The following is a 26,557-nucleotide window of genomic DNA, read 5'->3' as shown; positions in this document are numbered from 1 at the left end:
TTATAATATATTAAAATACAATCATCCTTAACCTTCAAGTTAAATGCATTATTTCCGTGGACTTAAAAATCATTTTTGGACTTAAAAATCTTTATTATTTTTTTGGATGGCCTTCCTGCCCTGGCAGGAAGGCCGGGCAGGGCCTTTGTGCCCTCCAAAAAATTACAACACCAAAGGCCAAGTGGCCTTGCCCCTAAAATGACGAAATTCCAGGCTTGAATGCAATAGATGTACTCTGAGTCTGTTACAAGTAAAAGTCCGGAATTCAACATTTACTTGAGTAAAAGTACTAAAGTATTGGTATAAAAATGTACTTAAAGTACCAAAAGTAAAAATACAAAAATGTTTGAAAATAGCAGATCTACAAGCTCAGAACGCGTGCATCGCGCAACACGTTGTGAGCTTGTAGATCTGATATTTTCAAATAGCTTATAGGTATAAAATAGGGCTAAAGTGGTTAATGTATGTTTCATAATGATTTATATCTGCAAAGTAACTAGTAACTAAACATTTCAAATAATTGTTGTGGAGTACAAGTATAGACAATTGGAAATACTCCAGTAAAGTAAAAGTACCTCAAAATTGTACTTAAGTACAGTACTTGAGTAAATGTACTAGTTACTTTACACCACTGCACGTCAGTGAAGAAAAAACGCTGGGAACATCCCTAAGTGGCTTTGCAGGGAAACAAGCCCAAAGTCGCTTATAATAAGCAGACCTGGCAACGCTGACAGGCTAAAAGTCAAATTAGCACATGAATGGCCAGTCGGCTGACAGACTTAAATGGCAACTTTTGCCAACCGAATACCAGTCTGTTGCAGTCTGGAGTAGTCTGCAATAGTCTGGACGAGTCTGTTTGGTGCGGAGTTGCCTTAAGAAGAACAGATACAAACTTAATTTGAATTGATGCTACAGACTACCAATGTCTATCTACTGCTAACTGACAGGGATCTATGACATTTCTGACCGTCTGTGACAGAAACCAAACCGGACATTTTTGAGACAGTTATCTAATCCCTTATGATTCGCAGAAAGCAAAGTAAGGGAGAGAGGAGGGGAGAGAGCATGTCAGCAAGTGTGAGAGAGCAGGAGGGGAGAGAGATAGGATTATACTTTGTCTATTGTTTTGTTTTTCCCGCTTTATGAAGAAGAGCTAGGCTCTAGATTTAGTGTATTCTCATCGTGTGTGTGTGTACGTGTGTGTGCACGCTCGCACGCGGGTGTGTGTGTGTGCGTGCTGAAGAGGAGTCAGTACAGAGAGAATGTGCTGAGAGGGGCTTTAGGACAAGTAAAGTAGATTTGGAGGCAGCCTATGTGTTGGTTATTTGGAGAACATCCAGATCTTTCTTAAGTGACATAATAGAGCCAGGTCAGGTTATGGAGGGCAATGCGGTTGTGTTTACAGTATGGACCATAGACGTGTGAGTATGGGGTGGATGGTTGGCCAGTAGTAGTAGTAGTTAATAAATAATTATTTGCATCAATTTTGAAGGATACAGTTTAGGGTCATTTGATACAATTGGTTTTAGATCATTAATGATTTACCATTAAGAATTGAATTATCTTGCAGAAACGTGTATAATATACTAGACAATACTTTTTGATACCGATTTCACAGGAATAATCTGAAACCAATTTGTCTGTTATTTTACGGGCAACCTATCGATGCTTTAATCAGACCTAGGAAAATACTGCCAGTTTGCACCAGAAAGGAAAGCAAAAAAGAAACCAGATGGAAGCAGGGTTTGCTCTTTGTTTTAGACTTTAATTGCGATAAATGACAAAAAATCTATGCACTCCTTGTAATGGAATGTAACAGAGCAATGTAATGACTAATAATTTTAAAGGCCAGAGAGGGCTGACCAAGACTGAAGAAATGGGCGGAAGTTTTGGACCTGGGTAAGCCCTTTATGTATTATATGTATGTTTATTCTTATATAAACATTTGATGTGCACGATTTCCATGTACAGTAACTGATAGAATTGGGTGGGAGGGGGCAATGTTCACACAAGTTGCCAATGAGGTAAATAAAAATGCACTTAAAGCATTTGTAGTGGAATCAAATCACTTGAACTAAAACACTTGAACCCAGGTCTAGCCGGTGGGGCTGAAGAGTCTCTCGAGGGCTAAAAGAGGGTTCGGGGGGTTTGGTTTGAACAGGGCAGCGGTTAGGGCTATAGGACTGGAACTAGGGGTATAGGCCGGATGGGGAGGGGTGCCTAGCCTTTAGGAGCGGTGTACTGGCGCAGGAGAGAGGAGATGGCACTGGATTCAGTGACCTCCTCGGGGAGGGAGCCCTCAAGATCTTTGATGGACGGGTCAGCTCCGGCTTTCAGCAGGAGCTCCACAATGTCTGCAAATTCACATGCTGATGCTACAGGAGAGAGGTCAGGAGAGTGGGGTAGGGGAGAGAAGGGATGGGGAGGAACAAAGGAAAGAATAGAGAACAAATTAGGGGGGCAAAACATCAAAACATGCCAATATATTGCCCTAGGGCAAAGACACCTAATCCAACATTTGCTCAGTGGCAAGCGGAACATGACCGCGGTCGTACTGTGCAGCTCCCAGGCGTGATTGTCTGCGGAATGGTGTTGAAAAAAGAGCATAAGTGTTCAGCATAAAACCCACTCATGGATCAACATAACTCGAAAATGTCTTCTAACCCCATGATATACCGTATATCTTGCGAGGTTCAGGGTTTCCTTTAAGATTTCAGTCTGACGGTTCTGTGATAAAACAGATTATTGTTTCAATAGGAGGGTTGAATGAATTTGCTTCATTAGTTTATTATCACTATATCGTAGTTTGATACACTATGTATAGTCCCCGGCACTTAATGAAAAGCCCATCTGCAGGCCCCCGGCAGTGACATGGCCCCGGACCCTGCGGTTGCCTCAAACACTTTATTTCTGCCCCATTGGCAATTTGTGCGCCGCTAAAAGGGGCCTCTCTTATCTGGATATAACAGTGGAGAAGAGGGGCTTGCACTTTCTTAACCCAGTTAGCGGGTCCTTTGCTTTGCTGATGCACCTCTAGCCCTCCATGCACCCCTCCTCTCTCTCTCTCTCTCTCTCTCTCTCGCTCTCTGAGTGCTCTCCTCTAACTGTGTCAATCGCTCACTCCTCTTAAAGAGCAGTCTCTGTGCTCCGCCATGATCGCTGATGTCAGCAGCCACACTGATTGACAGCCAGGCCTCTTAACCTCATGCCCAGAGGTGGCTGGCAGAGAGAGAGAGAGAGAGAGAGAGAGAGAGAGAGAGAGAGAGAGAGAGAGAGGATACATTTGAATGTGCGATGTGACTACACAGTTGAGTGTGTGTGTGTGTGTGTGTGTATGTGTATGTGCACGTGTAAATATAATGCATACACAACTACATATTTATATGCAGGAGACGGCCAGATCTAGTTGTCTTTCTACATCAGCTAATAAAACCCAGGCTTATTCTTCCAGCTACCCTTGTCATCTTGTTCCTCCTCTCGTTCCTCTCAGCGTTTTATTCAGCCAGCTCTCTCTCTGTGTGTGTGTGTGTGTGTGTGTGTGTGTGTGTGTGTGTGTGTGTGTGTGTGTGTGTGTGTGTGTGTGTGTGTGTGTGTGTGTGTGTGTGTGTGTGTGTGTGTGTGTGTGTGTGTGTGTGTGTACTTGTGCTACTATACTAGTGAGAGCCAAATGTCCCCAGGAGTATAGCAGAATTTGAGAAACAGACATTGTGAGGACAATTTTCTTGGTCCTTACAAGAGAAATGGCTGTTTTATGGTTAAAAAATATATTTTTACTAGAGTTAATCTTAAAATTAGGAACAGATTCAGGTTATGTTTAGGATTAGACATTTAGAGGTTAAGTTTAGGGGTAATGGATGGAGTTATGTCTAGATTTGAACTTGGTTGCACGCCAGTGTCACACACTGAAAACAGCTGATCTACAAGCTCTCCACGTGTTGACACGTTGAGAGCTTGTTGATCTGCTATTTAACATTTTAGGGTCAGGGTTACGAATATACAAAATTTTAAAGATGGCATTCATTAAACCGGCTTCCTAAAATGTTGATTGTCCTCACAAGTACAGTAATCTAAATGTGTGTGTGTGTGTGTGTGTGTGTGTGTGTGTGTGTGTGTGTGTGTGTGTGTGTGTGTGTGTGTGTGTGTGTGTGTGTGTGTGTGTGTGTGTGTGTGTGTGTGTGTGTGTGTGTGTGTGTGTGTGTGCACGCGTGGCGGGTGTCTCGCCAAGGCCTTGGGCTGTAAAAAGCGTGTGGCCCTCGGGGGAGCGATAGAGGAGGAGAACAATTTATGGTGAGCAGTAAACCCTCGATTAATCACTTCCCAGTGACTGTGGCCCTGTGCAAAGAGAGGTGGGAATGAATTTTCATTCTCTGCTATTTGTCTCCTGGAGTTCATCGCTTATGTTTATTAGTCATCTTTTTATGCCCCATCCTTAGGGTTTCCTCAGCTTTGTGTGTGAGCGATGTGTGTGCGTTTGTGTGTTTTTTTTCTTTTTGCAGGCATAAATTATGTGCATGCATGCGTGTGTTTATGAGTGATGTGCATGTGTGCACGTGATATGCTGTGATCGTATGTGAGTATCTGTGTATCTTGAGACAAGTGGGCGATATGACGCGTGCCCACCATGAAGTCACCAAGCTGGGGGACAGATGGTGAAACAACACACACACACACACACACACACACACACACACACACACACACACACACACACACACACACACACACACACACACACACACACACACACACACACACACACACACACACACACACACACACACACACACACACACACACACACACACACACACACACACAGGTACCGCCCCTCAGGGAGTTGTGTGTAGTGGGGCATGAGGGGGTCAGGGGAGTCTGAGGAGCACTGTTGATTTCCTCTGGGAGGCCTGGTGATTATTACACACACTCACACACATACACACACACACACACACACACACACACACACACACACACACACACACACACACACACACACACACACACACACACACGCACAAAGTGCACATAGTACACACATGTGCACGAACTGACACAGAGAGATGGAAACGGGAAGGAATGGGAGAGACTCTGATGGATGAAATGCACCTGAAATAGCAACTGTAGAACAGAGGCCTGAGAAAAAGAGGACAGAGAGAGAAAGAACGATAGAGAAACAGAGGACACAGAGAGAGAGAGAGAGAGAGAGAGAGAGAGAGAGAGAGAGAGAGAGAGAGAACAATAGAGACAGAGAGAACAATAAAGAGAGAGAGAGACAACAATAGAGAAACAGAGGACCAAAGAGAGAGAAAACAACTATACAGTATTTCAGCTATTTACAGAAACACAAGCACAACGAAAACCAAAAAATTGTAGAGTCAAGTGATTCTCAACCTTTTTCATTTCAAGGCCACGGACCCCCATTTGATAAATTACTATTTTTTTTTTCATCTTTGGTTTTCATTTGGTTCCTTTTATGGATTTACAGAACCATAAGGGTCTATTTGGTTCCTAACTATCAATTAGCTGAGGACCCCCTGGAACCCCATCAAGGACCCCTGGGCGTCCTCAGAATCCACGTTAAGAACCAGAGGTATAGTCAGTGTGATATGTATGTGGAAAAGGTTTAGTTCCAAAATGAGAGTTCTACGAATTGAAACAAGTCACACCTGCTTTTAATAAAGTGTATATTAGAGTACAAACTTGAAACAAAGCATAATTCACAATTTTTAAGGCATACAAGTAGTATTTAAGTTAAGTCCATAGTTGACAAATTGATGATGCTTCAATCTGACTCGATAATCTACTGAATAAATAACGTTGGCCATGATTTTCGCTTTCAATTTAAGATCTTCGTCATTAAACTAATTTAGGTATTAAGGACCTTTGACCGAGAATAAGGTAATAAAAAAGCCTTCTTACCATAATGTAGTGCTGTCTGTCCTTCATCATCCTGTAAAGAAAATAGAAAACACAGAATTGTCTTCAACAGAGCCAAACTATTCTTGTAACAAGCAAAATGTACAGTTTCCAGAGGGCAAAGAAACGGCAAATAATGTCCTGGCGGTCAATTGCAAAAATATTAAACTATTAGAATTACAATAAATTTAAAGAAAAAATAGCAATCTTTGTTTGTTGCAGACAAGAGAAACCATGATTTTACTGAACCAAAGGGAGGATTATGTGAAAAGATTAGATATTGATCTCACAACCATGTGACCCGTGATTAAAACCATTCAATTTGTAGTTGACTTTCAGTTCGTACTGTCCTGACTGTGAGTTGGAACTGGACACTAGGGCATAATGTGGAGCCAACTCCAATGACCCGTCCTTCAGTCCATTACCAGACCCAGCCCAAGGATCCAAATCCTGCATCTGCAGTTCCAGGCTGCTGTCATAGCCGCTTCTCCGCCGACACAGGACTGACACTAGAGGCGGGTCTCGAACCTAATCTTGCATTGCTCCAATCGTTTGCACCACAAACATGTCGGTTATCAGCTGGCAAAATAGTTTCTGTTGGCTGGGACACGGTGAGAGGCCCTGACCTGTGGGGCTGGCTGCGTGGGTGGGGGTGGGGAGGTCTTATAACATGCTAAATTAATTAACCATGGATGCTATGTGACCTCGACGCATAGCTCAGGGACAAAGGACAGAGAACGGCTGTCATGTGTGTGTGTGTGTGTGTGTGTGTGTGTGTGTGTGTGTGTGTGTGTGTGTGTGTGTGTGTGTGCGTGTGTGCGCGTGTGTACGCCTTTTGAACAGCAATGATATTCAAGGCCATGGGGTGACAGGTACACATATAATATATTTGTGTATATGTGTGTCTCGTACACAATGGATGACAGGCATCATCAACACAAAATTCAGTTCTTAATCACCACTCAGGGCTGTCCCGTCCTCCCATAATGATGATAAATGGTCATGTTGTTGCCTCTAATCTGAGTAGAAGACCCCCTACTGAACTAAGCACAAGAGTTTCCAATTCTCAGAGACAAGATTAAAACCTAACCAGCGAGCAGCATTTTCTTCCTATGCAGTAAAATGTCACCATGGCTGCAGTACTGTACAGGAGTTAATATCTTTGTTATAGCCAAATTATTCATTAGTCTTTCCACCTTTACCCCTTTAATATCATATCCTCACGTGGTGTTTCTGTGTGAGGCAGCACCTCCTCCTCTGGTTTGTTGCTCTATACTTTCACATCCATCACCCTCCTCCTCCACCTCCTCCTCCTCCTCTTCCCTTCCATTTCCTCCTCTCCCGTTCCCGTCTTTTATCTTCCTCTTCTATTTCTTTATTGCCAGTTCCTCCTCGTCTCCTACCTCTTCCTTCCCTTTCTCCTTCCAATCCCTCCTTTCCTCTTCTGCCCATCCTCCTACTTATCATCTCCTCTGGTCTTCTGTCTTTCCAATAGCTCCTCGCCATCTTCATCCCTCTTTCCTCTGTCGCTACACAGTAGCGACAGAGTCGAGTGTTAATTTAACTCAAGAGTGTAAAAATAGACCCGTAAGGGAGTTCAATTCAAACTCAGGACTTTACTATGTAGCCTTAACCCATTCAATCCGGGAACTAATCAATTTAGATTTCTTTGGCTATTCAAAAATAGCAGATCTACAAGCTCATATGAGATCTGCTATTTTTGAAAATGTGTGCAAATCTTTGAATATATAAGCAAACACTGTTGTTCCAGGGACCTCCAGAAGCAAAGATTTGAGTTACAAACGTATGCTTAAAAATAATATACATTCAAAGATTTGCACAAATCTTCATGATTTTTCAAAAATAGCAGATCTACAAGCTCATGTGCCGCACTATGAGCTTGTAGATCCGTTATTTTTGAATAGCCAAAGAAATCCAAAATGCGTTCCCGGATTGAATGGATTAAGGCCATTCTGCTCTCCTCTCCTCCCTGGCAGGTCCTATAGTGTGTAGAATGGTCCTATTGTTGCGTTTCTCTCTCTCTGAGGGGCCGCACTTCAGAGACATGCTGATTGGATTAGAGCCCGCTATTCCCTCTGGGTGGATCACAGAGCATCGATGCAGATCAAGCGCAGGTGGAAACGCGTGCCATAGTTTGCTCAGGACAAAAAACACTCACTGACAACAGTGTTGCCAGCCAAATTGCAACCTATAGTCACTTACGTACGCGTGGCAATGTGTACATACACATCACATCTGCCTTTCAACTTAACCACTTTCAAAATGGCACCCCTATTTTGGGCATGTCGTTACAGCCGCCATTTTCAAAACATTATAAACAATTGGGGAATATCTGCAAGCCCACAACACGTCGCAATGCGTCACTTTGTTGAGCTTGTACATCTGGACGAAACTTTGATTGGAATCGATTTACTGTATACTTTTAATATGTTATTGCTGATGTGTAAAGGTTTTCAACTAAATAATTAAATAGCATGTAGACAACGTATGGGTAAAAAAACACAAACACTCATTTGATCATTGTCTTCATGGTAAAATACTGATTACATGCCTACGCTGAAGAGTAGAGCCCAACCGATGCCACATGTTTGGGTCCGATACTGATCCTGATTTTTTACAGTCCTACACAGTCCTATCTAGACCACGATTACTTTTATTTTGACCAATATTTTGTAAAAGAAAAAGTTTAAACTAGAAAAATTGGAGCATACAATAATATGTACCAATGTGCGTGATGTTTGGACAAAATCTGTAGGAGAATTCTAAAAAAATATATTTAGCAAAAATCAGCCTCCTAGTGGCGCTATAACAGGCCAATGTGAGAAATGTGCTTTTTACTTGGCCACCAAGGAGTATGCGTGTAAAGTTTCACTCCGATCGGTCCAACGGTGCCGGAGATTAGCTGCTCACAGAAATCTGCCTGTTATAGCGCCACCATGAGGCCAATAAAAAAAAAATAGGGTGGCATGTCTTCCTTGGCCTAGCGGAAATGTGCGTGCAAAGTTTCATGGCAATCGGACACTGCGTTCATGATTTGAGTCTTTTTGTTCAAAACGGGGCATTCCTGCAAACTTTAGGAGCCAATCTTAGCCAATCAGGATGAAATATGAAAAATCGGGACAGATCCGTCTTGATCACATGATCACCTGGTGGCGTTATAACAGGCAGATGTGAGAAATTTGGGGCAGAGGTTTTTACTTGGACTCAAAGGAGTAGGCGTGCATGCCGATCGGTCCAACGGTGCCGAAGATTAGCTGCTCACAGATGGACGGACACAAACAGGACAGGGGCGAAAACATAGTCGCGGCCAACTCTATAAGATGGGACAGTGTGACAGATGTTTACAGCTGAGGCCAAGTGAGAGACCTTGATGCACATAAACATATACAGTTATAATTAAAGTGTAAGGGGTTTAAGCCCTAATCTGCAGCTAGCGCTAATCTGACGTTAGCCCCCAGACGTTAGACCACACACACACACACACACACACACACACACACACACACACACACACACACACACACACACACACACACACACACACACACACACACACACACACACACACACACACACACACACACACACACACACACACACACACACACACACACACACACACACACAACATAGCCATTCACACAAAGCGCATTTAGACACCAGTGGACAGATACACACAGAAACACATGCGTACACACACTGTATAATACCGAAGCAAAAGATCCACAAGATGCACATAGCAAAGGATGTCAGTTCAGCCTATATTGACTACAGCAAATTGTTCACAAAAAGCCATTGTCAACAAATATGGATTTTGAAGCATCTAGAAGTATGGGTTTCACTATATATAATGTGTGTGTATGCGCATCTGAATGCATGTGGGGAGTGCATGCCTCCTGCATGAGTGCATGTGAAGGGTCAGCATGCCGTCCTCTCAGCCTTCCCTAATGCTCTGAGATCCAGGAGGGGGCTTGATGGAATCACAAGAAATTGGATTGTCTCCCATTTACTTTGGAAGCAGCCAGAGAGAGAGAGAGAGAGAGAGAGAGAGAGAGAGAGAGAGAGAGAGAGAGAGAGAGAGAGAGAGAGAGAGAGAGAGAGAGAGAGAGAGAGAGAGAGAGAGAGAGAGAGAGAGAGAGAGAGAGAGAGAGAGAGAGAGAGTCTTTCCATGTATGTATGTATGTATGCACATACCTACAGTCAGCTACCATAGCATTTTTCACTTGTGTGCATCTTGCTGTCCCCTATCCCATTATGGAGGCATGTCAGACCAAACCTCTGCCTTCTACATGTCATCCAAAGTTTCCCCTTGCGTTGCAGAAACGCTGGGCTTGATGTCAGTGTGTAGGGCTCAATAAAGCAAGGTGCTGCACAATAGCTGGAGGAAAGATCCGGCACCGTGCAGCACACTAATGGAGTGAGCCAATATGTTTAGGAGCAGCATGGAATATTACAGTATACAGTACATATTTATTTGTACGATTGCCACATTTCCTGTGGAATTCAACTCGCACAAATCTATCATTTCCACCATAGAGATGATGTGATGCATAATGAAGGAGAAAGAGTGAGTCAGGGAGATGCAACGCAGTCTCCTCTTTTTACCGTTATGCCTAACAGGTCAAACTTGGGCACGATGCATATCGGTAATGATGCAAACTGGGAATGCAATACCCTTTGTACCCATTGTCAGAGTATCCGTTGTACCCGTCTGTCATTCTGTGTCCCTTTTGTGTCCAAATGTGGAGATCTCTATATCTGTCTGTCCTTTTCCCTTTTATACCCATACATGGATATCCCTGAAGTCATCAGTATATTCCCATATATGCAAAAGGTTAAAAGAAAACATCCGTAAACTAGGTTAAAAGGTCCCAATTATTTTTATATAATGGCGCAACGTTTCGCCGACGTAGTTCTTCATTAGGCAAATGGCCATATATAGGCATATCGGTAGGATCGGCGGTTCTGGACAACTGGATCTACATATGGACATATATGGGCCTATTGGTCGTATCGACCGCACTCCCTAAGTCCTCGCACGCCGAGTTTGAAGAAGTCGGTCGGTCCCATATGGTCATATTGCATAGTGGCCGGATCTGCGGTTCTGGACAACCGGATCTCTTTATATGCCTATAAATGGGCGGATCGGTCGGATCGGCGGTTCTGGACAACTGCCTAGCCGACCAACTCGGCGTCGGACACTGCACTCCCTCGGGTTGTCTGAGTTTGAAGACGCTAGGTCGGACGGTTCTTCAGATACGTGAACTACAGGCGGACGTACAGATGTATAGAGACTTCGCACATTTATTGTAAGATCACACTCTGTATTTATATATGGGAAAGAGGACGAGAAATTGTGAGAGAGTAAGCAAGGAGTGTGCGAGCGTATGTGTGTACTTGCCAGTGTTGCCAGATTCTGTGAGAGAAACAAGCAACCAGGTCTAGGAAAACCAGCCCAAAAGAAGCGACTATGGGCCACATGAGCACTTTAACATATACATCGGCTATTTTCAAATAAAATCTTGCGGGGAAATTATAATAAGCAGATCTGGCAACCCTGCCTTGCATCCATGCATACACTTGAGTCTATCAATAGGTTCACTTAGTGTTAGCCTTTGGAGGCTTCTTCAGTCAGATTATCCCAAATTAGGAGATTGCAGCAATGGCCAGACAAAGAGGAATAGAGAGAAAGAGGCAGACATAAGACAACGTCTGCAGCTCTGCTCAGATGAACACACAGAATCACTAAGACAAAAACTAAAAAAGTCCTGGAAAGTGCTGTTCAGGCACTGGCCTCCTCACATCTGTCAGATAACATAGCCTAAGTGGCCATGATGAGTGAGTCCTATCAAGTTTGCACCATGCCGTTTTCAGCCACATCTGATGTGAGAGCTGTAAAGTGGCACGATTGAGGACAGCATACAGGATGGACTAAATTACATTAGAGATGGGACACATAGGTCCCTCAAGTCCACCACATAAAGAAAAAAACTCTGGGAGTGTACAAAGGTAACCAAATTGGTTACATTTGTACGTACACTCTCAGTTAGATTAATGCTGAGGATTTTACTCTGTGTCTGTGTCCGAACCGGATAAGAGACTGTGGCTTGAGGGTAAAGCTCTGTCAAATCTGTCACCATCTGTAGAGTCTGCTGCAACATATGAAACCTAAGAGAGGTCTATGTGTGTGTGTGTGTGTGTGTGTGTGTGTGTGTGTGTGTGTGTGTGCACACGCGCATTTGCATGTTCGTACGCGTGTGTGTGTGTGTGTGTGTGTGTGTGTGTGTGTGTGTGTGTGTGTGTGTGTGTGTGTGTGTGTGTGTGTGTGTGTGTGTGTGTGTGTGTGTGTGTGTGTGTGTGTCTGCTGCCCATGGACACTAAAAGCTTTCTTGTTTTCAAATCACATCAATCCAGTCCAACTGCCAAAAGCTCTGGGCATATGGTACAGTAGGTGTTCTGAAAGCCATTTGGGGATTTCTCTCCCTTGAACACCATTCTCTCCATCCCAACTTAATTTACCCCCCCCCACCCCCTTCTAAAAATAACACACACTCTCTTTTCACCCACTTCTCTCTCTGTTGCCTCTCTGTTCCATTGTCTCTCTCTGTCTGCCTATCCGTCTCTGTTATCCATCTATCAACCTGCCCCCCCTATCCGTCTTTGACAGCAACATTAAACAAGTGGTAGAAATGGATAAGCAATTATGATTTATGATCAATGCTGCTGACTTTTATAATGACAGTGGATGAGGGAGAGGGGGGGAGGGGGGTAGGTGAGAGGGGCGGGGCAGAAAATTAGAACAAGTCAGTGGAGAGAAAAGACGGGAAGAAGGAAAGCCAGTGACAGACAGACAGAGAACCGGGAAGACTGAGAGAGAGAGAGAGAGAGAGAGAGAGAGAGAGAGAGAGAGAGAGAGAGAGAGAGAGAGAGAGAGAGAGAGAGAGAGAGTTGTTGTCTCCAGGGAGTGTGTATGTTGGGATGAAGGGCCTGGTGAAGGGGAGTAATCGATAGCTGACTGGGAACCATTCATATGCAGATCACGAGAGATAGCATTATGATGAGCAGGTGCCATTAATCAGACAGCAGCATGAAGATCAGAGAGATAGAGGACACTCCTTCACTGTGTCCTGGCTATAGCCAAACATTTACTGTACACAGCACAAAAAACGTGTTAATTTGGAAGGGTTAGGGTACAGTAACTGTACCACACCACACTGGAGAGACATGTACTCAATGTATCAGATTGTAGCTATATAATTTGCTAACAATCTTCCCACTTGCCTGTGTGTAACTCTGCGTTTGTGTTTATGTTTGCATTGGTGTGTGTGTGTGTGTGTGCGCGTGTGTTTCTGTATGTTTACCCTGTGCTGCATCAGTTTTTCTACCCTATCTAGGTTTGCGTTCATGCATTTGTGTATGTTGTTTATGTGTACTTCTCCCTCTCGTGTGTGTGTGTGTGTGTGTGTGTGTGTGTGTGTGTGTGTGTGTGTGTGTGTGTGTGTGTGTGTGTGTGTGTGTGTGTGTGAGCTGGGGAGGTCCCAGTGTTAAAAGGATCAGCAGACAGGGGCCAGCCCTAATTGAATCTGGGGTCCCCTCTCTGAGCAGGGAGAGTTAACCTTGCCTGCCACTCAGCGCGTGTGAGCCACGCCACCCACGGGCAAATTAGCTTGACGCCACACTCACCGCCCTGCACCCCCCTACACCCAGGAACTGTCCTTCAGTTGCCCGGGCCGACCCCCCTTGCCTGCCTGGCTGTATGTATGTGCTACACAACATAGGTCGTCCTGTCCCAAAACTATAGTCTTACAGCACCGTGTGCACAGTCAAATCCCATACGGGTCCATTTGGTTACATTTATACAATGTGTAACAAATTGATAAATGAACAGTGAGAATATATGACTGTGTGGGACAGGCCAGTGACAGCACGAGTAAACATTACTGGTGAAGCACCTTAACCCATTAACACCTGAAGCCGATTCTACAAATGTCGTCTAAATCCCAACAGCATTCTGAAAAACGTACGTTTCTATATCAGTGGTGTTCCAACTCTTTCATGTCAAGGACCCCCAAAATGATATGTATTCGGCCACGGACCCCCATCTCAAAATACTTTGTTCCAGCCAGGGACCCCCCAGAAGCAAAGATTTGAGTTAAAATGTTCACTTTAAAATAATATATATTCAAAGATTTTCACACATTTTCACTATTTTTCAAAAATAGCAGATCTACAAGCTCATAGTGTGAGCTTGTATATCTGCTATTTTTGAATAGCTAAAGTGTAAAATAATGCTTTTTAGCTCAAATCAAAAAGCGACACAGATGCGTTCCAGGTCTTAATGGGTCACTCTCTCGTCTAAATCTCCATTACCATTCGTCCGCACGCACAGGTTTAGCGAGCTAAACCAGCTTCACTTCTTCATCAACATCTTTCTCAAATCTCTTTCTTTCTAAATGTATCTGGTCTTCTGTTTATTTTCCTCACTTCTGTCTCCTTCCTATTCACTCATTCATTGTCTCACTTTATCCGCTTCCCATGCAGCTTCCTCCCTCCTTCCTCCTTCCTCCTGCCTCCTCCTCCTCCCCCCGCCATGCAGGCTTTGCTTTTTCCCATGGGACACCTTAGCCTCCATTAAGTCATCAGCGAGGAGAGTGGAAGAGGGTTAGACTGAAAATTAACATCGCCCGGAGTCCAGCCTGTCCTCCCGTGGCTCATCGATGATGTTTAAAAAGAAATATATTAAATAAATAAATACATAAAAGAGTGTAATATGAAAATCAATGGCCCGGGCAGGCAGGGAGAGCCTGTGGGCTGAGGCATTTGGAGTGAGGGACTCATAAAGCTGAGTACCGCCAAAGACTGATGGAAGGAAAAACACTTACTTTGTTTATTCTCTCTCCTCATCTTTCTCTCTCTCTCTCTCTTTCTCTGTCTGTATCCCCCACGCTCACTCTCTCTATTTCCCCTCCTCCCTGTTCGTCTGCAAGCGGTCGAGGACAGCTTTAATGCTCCCGACAATTTATGTGGACGGTTAAGAACGATGGAAATCAAATAGTTGAGTGTAGGCAAACGCACACTGAGTGCCCAATAAGAACAAAACAACAGCTGATGATGGCTAAGAGGACCGTTACCTGCTTGAATGGCTCTTTACGCCCGACTATTACTGTCAAGTCATTGGCTCCTTTCTGAGTGCTCGTATTACAGATTCATAACTATATCTAGGTCCGAAAGGGCCATTTAACACTACACAGCGACAGCTTTCATCGAGCTGTACATAACGTACCACATACAGTATGAACCTGTGAGTTGGTCAGGTGCGCTGTATAAATTGTCAAGTGTTTAAAATTTGGTTTGCTTAATTGGTTGGCTTTGAAGTCCCTGTCCACTTGACCCCTAGTGTGGTTTAAATCCTCAGAAAATATCTATAGTCAATCAAATGTTAAAGGGATATTTCACTTTCAAAAAAACTTTGGGTCATTTTATTGTCTACTCAGGCTTTTGTGAGCCCCCCAGACCGTTTTTAAGTTGCTTGATTCAGTATTTAGATATTTGATTATTCATTTTGTCAGACACGCCCCCTTCCTACACAAACCCATTATAACTTCAAACTCAGTTTTTAACATGTTAAATTCATCAAAAACACCCGTCCTTGGTTCTGGTGACTCAACCCTGCCCTCCTAATACGCGAGGGGGCCGTGTTTTTTCGATTGCTTTTTTCATTTATTTTTAATATTTTTGGGGGAAAATAAAAAAAAATCAATACAATAAAAAAAAAAAAAAAATTAATGAAAAAAGTAATCAAAAAAACACGGCCCCCTCGCGTATTAGGAGGGCAGGGTGAGTCACCAGAACCAAGGACGGGTGCTTTTGATGAATCTAACATGTTAAAAATGGAGTTTGAAGTTATAATGGGTTTGTATAGGAAGGGGGCGTGTCTGGTAAAATGAATATCAAATATCTAAATACTGAATCCAGCAACTTAAAAACGGGGGGGCTCACTAAAGCCTGAGTAGACGATAAAATGACCCAAAGTTTTTTTGAAAGTGAAATATCCCTTTAAGTATCCTTCTCCCCCAAAATGACGCCAAATTACATTTTCAGTACTTTATCTTTGCTCTATCTTTCGTCCTCATTTAGTATTCCAGTATCTATGAATACGTGTACGTTTGATCCTCCAGAACGTGGGTAATCCAATGAGTATCCACAGAGAATATCCAAACACACCTACCAAACGCACTGCAAGCCATTCACTTCCTCATTCACGGGACCCACATGGTGTCGGGAATAATGGAGGAGCGCTTGTTTTGTATCACTCAACGGCCCTGCATTCTATCTCAGCAGGCATGTCAATGCCTTTAGTGAGGCTCTGATTGGTGTTCGGCATGTGATATCACACCCCATCCAAGCCCTGTATCACCCCATCCAAGCCCTGTATCAAGCCTGGTTTCATTGAGTGCTATGACTGAAGACCATATTGTGGGGGGTGCCACATAGCAGAGTAGTTGGGGTGCGTACCACATGTGAATTGGCATTATTATAACATTTAATTTCATTCAGAGTGCAAGAAACTACCAGGAATTTCATCTGTAAACTTCAAGAAGACATGAACCAAACAAAAACACGATTTTGTGGTTCTTTAATTAAAGAACCATTCAAAAAGTGGCCAGGTATTCAATTATGACGGGGCGAATTTAGTCAACTGTCCTGCAAAGTGCAAAGTAAAATCCTCAGTGTTCATTTATCCACTCACAATTCGGTTATATTTGAGCACTCTCAGAGTTAAAATTAACACAGCATTTTACTGTGTGTTAAAGAAAAGGAAAATAGTGCCACCTCTGCACATGCACAGAAACGGATGCATACAAAGCCATTAAGTGCATACACACATACTGGCAGAGAGGCAGGCAGGCAGGCAGGCGGAGACACATCCACGAGCTTGAAAATGCAGGAGAGCAATAAATTACAGTTGGGCCGTCACTGGGCCTATTAAAAAGAGGAAGCCGGGGCTGGCCTTCTTAAATATCTGTATTAATGTGAGCACTGAGGTGTGGGAGTGTCTTAGAGACCAGTATTAATATGTGGCAGGGAGCCGAGAGACTGTGACCCCGGCTGCTGTAGCTGTTATCACCCTGCCTGCATTTATACCCTGCTGCCTCCTGCAGACGTAGAGACGCGTGCGTATGCACGCGCACACACACAATACGTATATACAGACGCACAGACACACACTATACGTATGTACAGTAAGGCCGTTCACACCAGCATGATAACTATAACTCTAAATATATAAAAATATATAAACGATATAAAAATCGTTCTAAGTCAAGTGGATGGCAGAGTTCACGCCACAACTATAACAAAGTCAGTGGTGAACGATATATATATAATTTTGTTGTTATCGCTCTAGTTATAATGCTGGATGTGAATGGCCCTTAACTCAGAGAGTTTACAAATGTAACTAAACCATAAGGTTACATGTGAACACACTCTGATTTTAATTAAAATGAACACTGAGAAGTGTGTATATATTGTATATAGTATATTTGGATACCTTCTCCTCCCATCCCTTATTCTACTGGTTCACCTCCTATCCTGCCTCCTTCTCTCTCTTATAGGCCTACACCCTATACATTTCAGGGGTAAAGTACAAAACCGTACACGCACACACACACACGCACGCGCGCGCACACACACACACACACACATACGCGCACACACACACACACACACACACACAATACACATCACACACACCATTATGACGAATCCCATTGGATATTTGTTATGACTTGGGTGACTGATCCATTAGTTATAGGAGGCAGTGCTGGGAAAGGGGCGGGATACAAACGTGTAATAATGCCTCCACCATAGAATTTCAATCAGCCGCTGTTGTTGCCTCTGTGTGTGTGTGTGTGTGTGTGTGTGTGTGTGTGTGTGTGTGTGTGTGTGTGTGTGTGTGTGTGTGTGTGTGTGTGTGTGTGTGTGTGTGTGTGTGTGTGTGTGTGTGTGTGTGTGTGTGTGTGTTTGTGTGTGTGTGTGTGTGTGTGTGCGTGTGAGTGTGTGTGTGTGTGTGCACACGTGCACGTGTTTGTATGAATGCGTGTTTACCCGTTTAATCACACTAGTAGTTGACACCAAGGTAGAGGACAAAGACGAGAAAGCCATGAGTGCTGGAGCGCGGGGAGGTCAACTCGAAAAAAGCCAAACACACAGAAACTACAAAGCATTATATTGAAGTATTGTGACTGTGATACAGAGAGAGAGAGAGAGAGAGAGAGAGAGAGAGAGAGAGATTAATAGGAAGATAACTCGACACAATAGGGCTGTAGTGTACAATTAAAATAATATAAATGAAAATTGTGTAATCACAATTATGCAATCGTGAAACTTGTGAAATTTCAAACACCTTATTTGGTCAGCTGTTGCACCTTGACCTTGTCTCCTGTCCTGACCATTACACAAAGTTTAATATAACACTGTACAACCCATCTCTCCATCCATCAGGCTCATAGATGAACAATATTTTTTATTAATGGTCATTACATATCATTTTAATAAAGACCAACAACGACATGAAGAAAACGTATTTTCCATCAAACATTAATAATTTAATAATCATGATTATAAGAAGAAAAATAGAGGGTTTGCAAACATCCACCATCGTGGATGTTCTCATTTTGAAGACAAAAAAACAACTATAATTTTTTTAGATTTCTTCTTTTGGCCACTTTCTGCTTTATTTTAGATAGAAGAGTGTGGAGAGACAGCAAAACGAGGGCAGAGAGACAGGGAAGACATGAGACAGGATAACTCACCTCATCATGATTCACAAGGAACATAATGGTCAGTGCCACCAAGCAGGCACTCCAAATGTTGAAAATGTTCAACCAAAAGTAAACTATTCCATCAAACAATAAATCCTACAAACTCTGAAGTTTCACTTCCCTGCACACTGAATGCAAGAAGTTCAAGTCTGTCATACGACCTCGCCTTTACTGTCCAGGTCCATCTTCAACAAAAAACAACTACAGACAGATGAACCTGTGCTCAGGCACTGAACCTATGTCTCCCAGAATCCCACCTCGCATCAATAACAAATCAATGAGTGTGTATCCTGGGAGAGAAAAAGTAGGCTACAATAGCATCACAAATCCACTCCACCTCTGAGTTCATTCAGTCACACAGACGGGGGCGGACGGACACACAAAAGCGCAGACGGCGACACACAAAGCAGGTATTTGTGAGCTCTGTGGTCCACATGTGTATGTGGCAGCCGACTAGTTTGTGTGTTTTCTAGCTGCTCGGGCCTATGCTGCCCAGTCAGATATTTATTACTATTGATCTAGCTGGTCCTGGCTGGAGACTTTTGTTCTGCCGGCTCGAGGCTCTGACCTCAATTAAGTTATGAATTTCTATCTGATAGACTGGGAGCGCTTGGGGCCCGGCGCGGCCGCGCGACCACGCTGGATTAATTAGAATTAGCGGTGCTGCGAGTCGCCCACCCCGCCTCATGGATCATGTTGTTTTAATACAAAGTAGAGGAGGGGACAGTGGAGGAGAGGGAGGGGAGGGGACAGAGGAGAGGGGAGGAAGATGAGGGGAGAGTGAGATACGGAGAAAGCGAGAGAAGTTAGAAACACAGGGAGGGAGGGAGGGAGGGACGAAAGAGGGGAGGGAAAACGAAGGGGTGATGTGAAATGTGAGCGTCTGGAGGAGATGCATGCACATGAGCCCTGCACTCCATTCACATCGTTGTTCCTTTCCTCTCGCTGTTATTGTGACGCGCCAACCTGTCTGTCCTCATTGTCAACCTGTCTGTCCTCATTGTCGACCTGTCTGTCCTCATTGTCGACCTGTCTGTCCTCATTGTCAACCTGTCTGTCCTCATTGTCAACCTGTCTGTCCTCATTGTCGACCTGTCTGTCCTCATTGTCGACCTGTCTGTCCTCATTGTCGACCTGTCTGTCCTCATTGTCGACCTGTCTGTCCTCATTGTCGACCTGTCTGTCCTCATTGTCAACCTGTCTGTCCTCTTTGTCAACCTGTCTGTGTCCTCATTGTCAACCTGTCTGTCCTCATTGTCAACCTGTCTGTCCTCATTGTCAACCTGTCTGTCCTCATTGTCAACCTGTCTGTCCTCATTGTCAACCTGTCTGTGTCCTCATTGTCAACCTGTCTGTGTCCTCATTGTCAACCTGTCTGTCCTCATTGTCAACCTGTCTGTCCTCATTGTCAACCTGTCTGTCCTCATTGTCAACCTGTCTGTCCTCATTGTCAACCTGTCTGTCCTGTCAAATCCTTGAATATATATATATACTTTTAAAGTGAAAAATGTTCGCTTTAAAAGTTACTGAAATCTTTCCTTCTGGGACAAAATATTTTGAGATGGGGTCCGCAGCCGTATAGACATAATTTGGGGGGTCCTTGACATGAAAACGTTTTGAGCACCACTGACATAGCAACAAACGTTTTTCAGAAAATTGATTTAGAAGACATTTGTAGAATCGGCCTCAGGTCTTCATGGGTTAAAGCTGACATTATAAGAGCCCACTTAGCCCATCCATGACCCTCACAGAAACAGGAAGCCCTGGCCTAGAGACACCTCTAGCATAAGCCCCCCAATTCAACTCCCAATTGCCTCCAACTGGCCATGCCTTTCTATAAATGCATATTTCTATGGTAACCCGGCGGTTTGTTGGTTTTAAACAGTCATCTGAAGGGTTAGAGAGGATGGGTAGGGATTTGTACCTGAAAAGGAAAATGTTGTGTTTGCGTGTACGCACCACTTAGCTGTGGGTGTTGGATTACTGTGTCTGGACACATAATTACCACAGGGGGAGAGGACACACAAACCTAAGCTTTAGGCCAGGTCGTGACACCTAAAGTACCACAGCAGTTTGCTGGCACAATCGCTACCCATTACCAATTTAATCCTTTGACATTCTTTTGAAAAACAAAATTCTCTGCATTCTGAATGGCTGCATTTTGAATTTCCAAATGTCTCAATATGCAGGTTAGATCATTTATTGGTCTTCATATGATGGAATTTCTAGAGAATAAACCTAATCTAATGTGTAGTTAATGGGCTTACATAGATTCCATCACACAGAAAGTAGGTCCGGTTTGCCAAGGCTGCCTTCATTCTCTTCATTTACACACTACAAAGCACTTGCTTCAGCTTCATTTGCCCCACTTTCTCTGGCCGCATTAGCTGAGAGAGCAGTGATATGGTGAGTGGGGGTCCACATGTAGCAGTGCTTTGGTGAGGGGTTGGGGGGGGGGGGGTGGAGATTCCACCACTGCTATTGACAGGTGGTGGAGTTCTGATCTGGGTATTCAAATACACAGCTACCTATTGTTTCAGGCAGGATTAACTATCAAACGAGCGCTAATGCAGGTTACCAGGGTTTTGGAACAATTTTCTAAAACAATCAGTTGATTAATTTCAAACGATTTTCCTCTACCGCCGAGCAAATAATAGTTTTTTTTTTTTTTTTTTTTACTTAAGTCCTCCGCCTTTTTTAATCAACAAATTAAGCATAAATCATGTTTGATCTTTATTTACCGGTCGCTCTGCAGTTAGTAGAGGTCAAGAGAGATTACGAGGCCCTCCGACTGCCTGCAAACAGCCCATATACTTTTTCTCACAAAAACAAAAACGCTCACACAGGGAAAGCCATTTTCTTATCCACAGAACTATTGAAGGGTAGCATCACTGATGATATATGATACAAAATCAACCAACAAAATGTATTATTCTTTTCTCTTATTCAAGACGTTACCTCACAATTTTAACAACATCAGTGCAACATGGCTACAAAACAAAAATAACATTCAAACGGGTTCTAATGAGCATAATGTACATCGTTCTGGGAGATTAACATTGTGGGATAATTTGGCAGTGGGACAGTGCAGTATGATTTAGTTAGCTATATTTTTTCTCAGCCACCCCCACACCACCTCATAAATCTGCTTCTACATATTAGCTCTGCTGCACAAGTCTAGTTGCCTGAATATTCAGATTTACCCTCAGGCAGCTGGCTAGACACCTCAGACACCTGGGCAAGAGGCAGGTGGAGAGGGAATTAAACTGTGATATATTCAAGTGGAAATGTACTCAAATAGCCTAAATAACATGATTTTATAATTTCCATGATGCCACTAAGAGACGCTTGCTTGAAAACATTTTTTAAGAAGGGAAAGACTTGATGAAACTCAATGGGTAATTTCTTTCTACGTCCTCTGATCGTGAAGTGAGGAGAGAGACTAAGACAAAGTATTTGAGGCATAAAGGGAAACCTAGTGACATTCAACTATCCTACAGTATATGAGGCCCTGGACAAAGATGAATAGTTCCTTACCAGCGACGTCTCCTGACATAAAGGGAGATTAATTCATATTTCAATGATAGATACATGACTGTATAAAGGCCTTGCTTTCCAAAAGGACCTGTTCAATCTCGACATCATTCCCCCTCTATTGTCACGAGCCTGATAAAGCTGTATATCATCTGCAAAGTGTTTCACAGTTAGCTAGCCCACTGTGTGGTCTTTATGAGCCATCCGTCCAGAAATTCATCCCCCCTTCCTGACAGCACACACAACAAAAGGACCACACATGACCACAAAAGAGAAAGTCATTTGCGAAATGTCCTGATTATGTGGGTTGTGTAATGTAAAACAATTTGCCTGATTACTTCCAATTGATTCGGCCCTACAGTTAAAGCCTCTGTGTGCTGCCCGGTGACTGCACAGTACCGTGCCACAGGGGCAAACACAGTATTAATTTCGCCGATGCACAGCTGAGCCAGCTTACCGACAAAGCCAAAGTCGCCTCGATGCAGCTGAACATGGGGAGGCTAAACAAGGCGCTAGCTAGCTACCTACTAACTCTGTGGGTTAAAGCCCTGGGGGATTTATCTGTGCCACAAAGTGAATTAAAGTTGACCTCCTGAGAGGGGCTGGAGGGGCAAAGACAGGCACTGGGGGGATGCTGTAGAACCCACCACTGTCTGGGGGGCAAGTCTGTCTGTAACTCTAGCGGGGTGACTGAGCAGGTGTCTGTGTAAGTGTGCATGTGTTAGAAAGAGGGAAACGGATTGACGCTGCTCACCTGACTGTTGATGTCAGCTTTGTTCTGCAGCAATAGAGAAACCAGCTCCTTATGTCCTCTGTCACAAGCCCAGTGCAGGAGATTCCGGCCCTATACTCAAACAGAGACAATCACATCAAATTATACCAGAGGATGTGTGCAAACATTTCAACTTGTACGTGAATATTTGATTGCACATTTCAGTTTTGAGTATACTACAGTACATGAAGTGTGTGCGTGTGTGTGTGTGTGTTAATCTGATATGTTCCCCAGGACAATAGAAAGCACATCGTCCTCCTCTCCCTCTAACACAGCCTATCACACAGGAAAGGAAACTCCTGGTCCACAAAGTTCACTTGACTTCAATCAGTTTCTCAGCCTCCAGAAAAAATAAATTATGCAGTACAATTCAGAACTCAGAGCCTTCAGACCTCAGCTCCATAACGAGCTGCTGACAGAATGAGCTGGGGCCAGCAGCAGTGTGTGTGTGTGTGTGTGTGTGTGTGTGTGTGTGTGTGTGTGTGTGTGTGTGTGTAAAGCAGGGGAAGGCTGGTGGTGGTCAGGCATACAGTAGACCAGGAGCTCCAGGACAAATTGCAGAAACTGGCACACAGTCTTTAGGGCTTGATTGATGGGAGACTCTGGACAAAACGAGAGTACTAGCCTCTTGATCAGCAACCCCCCCCAACGCGCACGCACGCACGCACGCACGCACGCTCACACACACACACACACACACACACACACACACACACACACACACACACACACACACACACACACACACACACACACACACACACACACACACACACACACACACACACACACACACACACACACACACACACACACACACACACACACACACACACACACACACACACACACACACCCCTCCTTAGCTCCAAGCGCCTTGTTCTAATAAAACCACACAAGCTCATTTTTCAGTGAGGCCAATTAGGTAAAGCAAACTCCCTAAGTCCTATTCTGTTGCTTAAATCATATTGATCACCATGGCTGCATGTTAGAATGGATATTTATGAGGCGGGCCAGAATACCAATAGGTTCCCGTCTTTCTCCCTCTCTCTCTCTCTCTCTCACTCGCTCGACGCCAGGTGTGCTGCTGTTGCTGACCGTTATTCACATTTTCATCACAGCCCAGAACAAACTTGGAATATATCGGACAGAGCTTCTAGCACTGACTGAACTGCACGCACTAACTTTTAAATGAGGCCTATCTGGCTGCTTCAGCGATTGGGGCCTATTGGAGACCAATATTTCAATATCCAGTATTGTGAGCCCATTGACAGAAACTTTCCGTTCTTGGACACTACTTCAGCTTCCGCTGGAAGCCGGTCTCTTTTGATTGAGGCCGAAAAAGCTATTCTATTCTGGAATGTTAAGCTACAGGTTACAAATGTTAAGCTCTTTAGACCAAAATGTTCCATTCTGTTATTTCTAGTAGGCGGAATTCAAACTTCTATTCTATTGTGGAGGACAGAGGCAGCTCCCGTCTTAAGTTGCAAGTTTATTTATCTAGAGATTAGCGGCTACAAGCAGCCATGAAAGACAGGCTCCGACCGGCAGCTGGCTAAAGTAACACTAATGCACTGCGCACACGCACACATACACTTCTGTGAGAAACACACTCTTTTGTTTCTTTTCCACTTTTCTCTGTGTTGTTCTCTCACCCTCCCTCCCTTAAACTGTGAAGACTAGACCAGGCTTCTTGCTGATGTGGAACTTCACCACTGCCCTCTGCTGGTGTTCATACTGAACAGCAGATGAGTAGAACAAAATTGCCAACAGCAGTATAGTAGTAGTGGTGTTCTCTGCCTCAACCATCTAGCCTTTGACTCATCCAGTAACTGACTCCTCATGTAAAAGATGGCTGTGATGAAAGAGAGGAGACGCCGCTGAGGGATGACTCAAAAGCAGATGAATAGATCTCAGGGTCAAAACAGAAAACACCACGTGGTCGTAGAAGTGGCTTAGAACATTTAGACAAACACATTACACACCCACTATACAACTATATAATACTACTGTATAATGCTTTGATTTGTTGAAGATCATTAGACTTAGCGATTATGTTATGGCAATCAAAGTTAATTAAAGGAAGTTGTTATGGTAAGAAGCTACTCAAGCAGAATTAGCCATATTCATCTCAGTTTGTCACGGTGACAATTTCACAAAGAAACATCTGATGTTAAGGACTTTCCCCCCAAAGTTACCTCTTCATCTTTAGCATTGACTTCCACTTTCTGGGAATTGATGGCCTTGCTGATATGGTCGATATTATTTTCTCTGCAGTAGTCAAAGATGTTCTTATCTTCTTCGCTGAGTGAAAGAGAGACAAAGAATTAGCCTATGCAATGTGTAGAAGTACAGTATACATCAGGTGTTCGCCAACAGGCCCAGTTGAAAGGAAAATGCATGTAGGGCTGTCACGATTATGACATTTTACTTGGCGATTAATTGTCGCTCAAATAATTGTGATGAACGATTTAATTGTGTCTGTCGTTGAACATTATTGGAACATTATGAATAAAAAACACATTTCTGTTTTGTTTTAGCCTTCGTTAACAGTTTGCACAGGGCAGATATGACAAATAACACATTTAATTACTGTATACTTAAAAATAAACAATAGTGGAAATAGCCTATCTACAAGCTTGTAGATCTGCTATTTTTGACATTTTTGGAGATGATTATGACGATTATTTAAAACATAATTGCGATTAGGCAATGATGTAATAATTGTGACAGGCCTACAAACATGCAAGACAACATAGACACTCCCTTTCTCACACTCAGACTGTGGAAGCACGTGCCACATCCCTTGGGATAGCTGGCACCCAACCCCCACCCTCAAACACACGCACGCGCGTGCACACGCACCTGCCCCAGCTCTGATTACATCCCTCTCTCTAATCACCTCCTGGCATTCCTGGCAGGGCAGGGATGGGATGAGCACCAGGGGTTGAGGCAGGGTGCAGGGGTATTGGGGTGAATAAGCGGGGGGTGGGGGGAAGGGGCTAAATCTCATTTAGGAGTTTTATGCCCTTCCCTACGCTTTGCTGTGCAAGGCCGTTCAGATTAACCCATTAAGGCCTGAGGTTCCGATTCTACAAAATGTCTCCAGAATCCTAACAGTTTTCTGAAAAACTTATGTTACTATATCAGTGGTTCTCAAACTTTTTCATCTCAAGGACCCCCAAAATTACATGTATTTGGCCGCTGACCCCGATCTGAAATTATGTTGTTCCAGGGACACCCAGAAGCAAAGATTTGAGTTTAAAACATTGCTTTAAAGATAAGCATATTCAAAGACTTGCACAATTTTTAATTTTTTTTCAAAAATAGCAGATCTACAAGCTCACTCAGTGACGCGCAATGAGCTTGTATATCTGCTATTTTTGAATAGCCAACGTATAAAATAATGGTTTAAGTGGTTACACAGATGATGCGTTCCCGGTTTGAATGGGTTAATTGAATTTAATGCTCTATTGTCTGACAGAAACTC

At 43.6% G+C, this 26,557-nt stretch overlaps 1 protein-coding gene across 1 annotated transcript in view; it reads right to left on the bottom strand.

The window, feature by feature from the left end:
* Positions 1 to 1,776: 1,776 nt before the first annotated feature.
* acbd6 (acyl-CoA binding domain containing 6) overlaps positions 1,777 to 26,557 on the bottom strand; it is a 36,257-nt gene continuing 11,476 nt past the window's right edge. The window contains exons 5-8 of the mRNA XM_080432009.1: positions 25,266 to 25,371; positions 23,050 to 23,139; positions 5,920 to 5,950; positions 1,777 to 2,375 (exon numbers count right to left, since the gene is read on the bottom strand). Coding sequence (XP_080288135.1) covers positions 2,221 to 2,375; positions 5,920 to 5,950; positions 23,050 to 23,139; positions 25,266 to 25,371 — 382 coding nt within the window. The 3' untranslated portion in view covers positions 1,777 to 2,220. The remainder of the gene's footprint in view (positions 2,376 to 5,919; positions 5,951 to 23,049; positions 23,140 to 25,265; positions 25,372 to 26,557) is intronic.

The sequence above is a fragment of the Gymnoscopelus braueri genome (assembly GCF_963280865.1).
Source record: "Gymnoscopelus braueri genome assembly, chromosome: 6".
Lineage (NCBI taxonomy): Eukaryota > Metazoa > Chordata > Actinopteri > Myctophiformes > Myctophidae > Gymnoscopelus > Gymnoscopelus braueri.
Note: the sequence above shows the minus strand (reverse complement) of the source record. Positions and strands in the feature narration are given on the sequence as shown.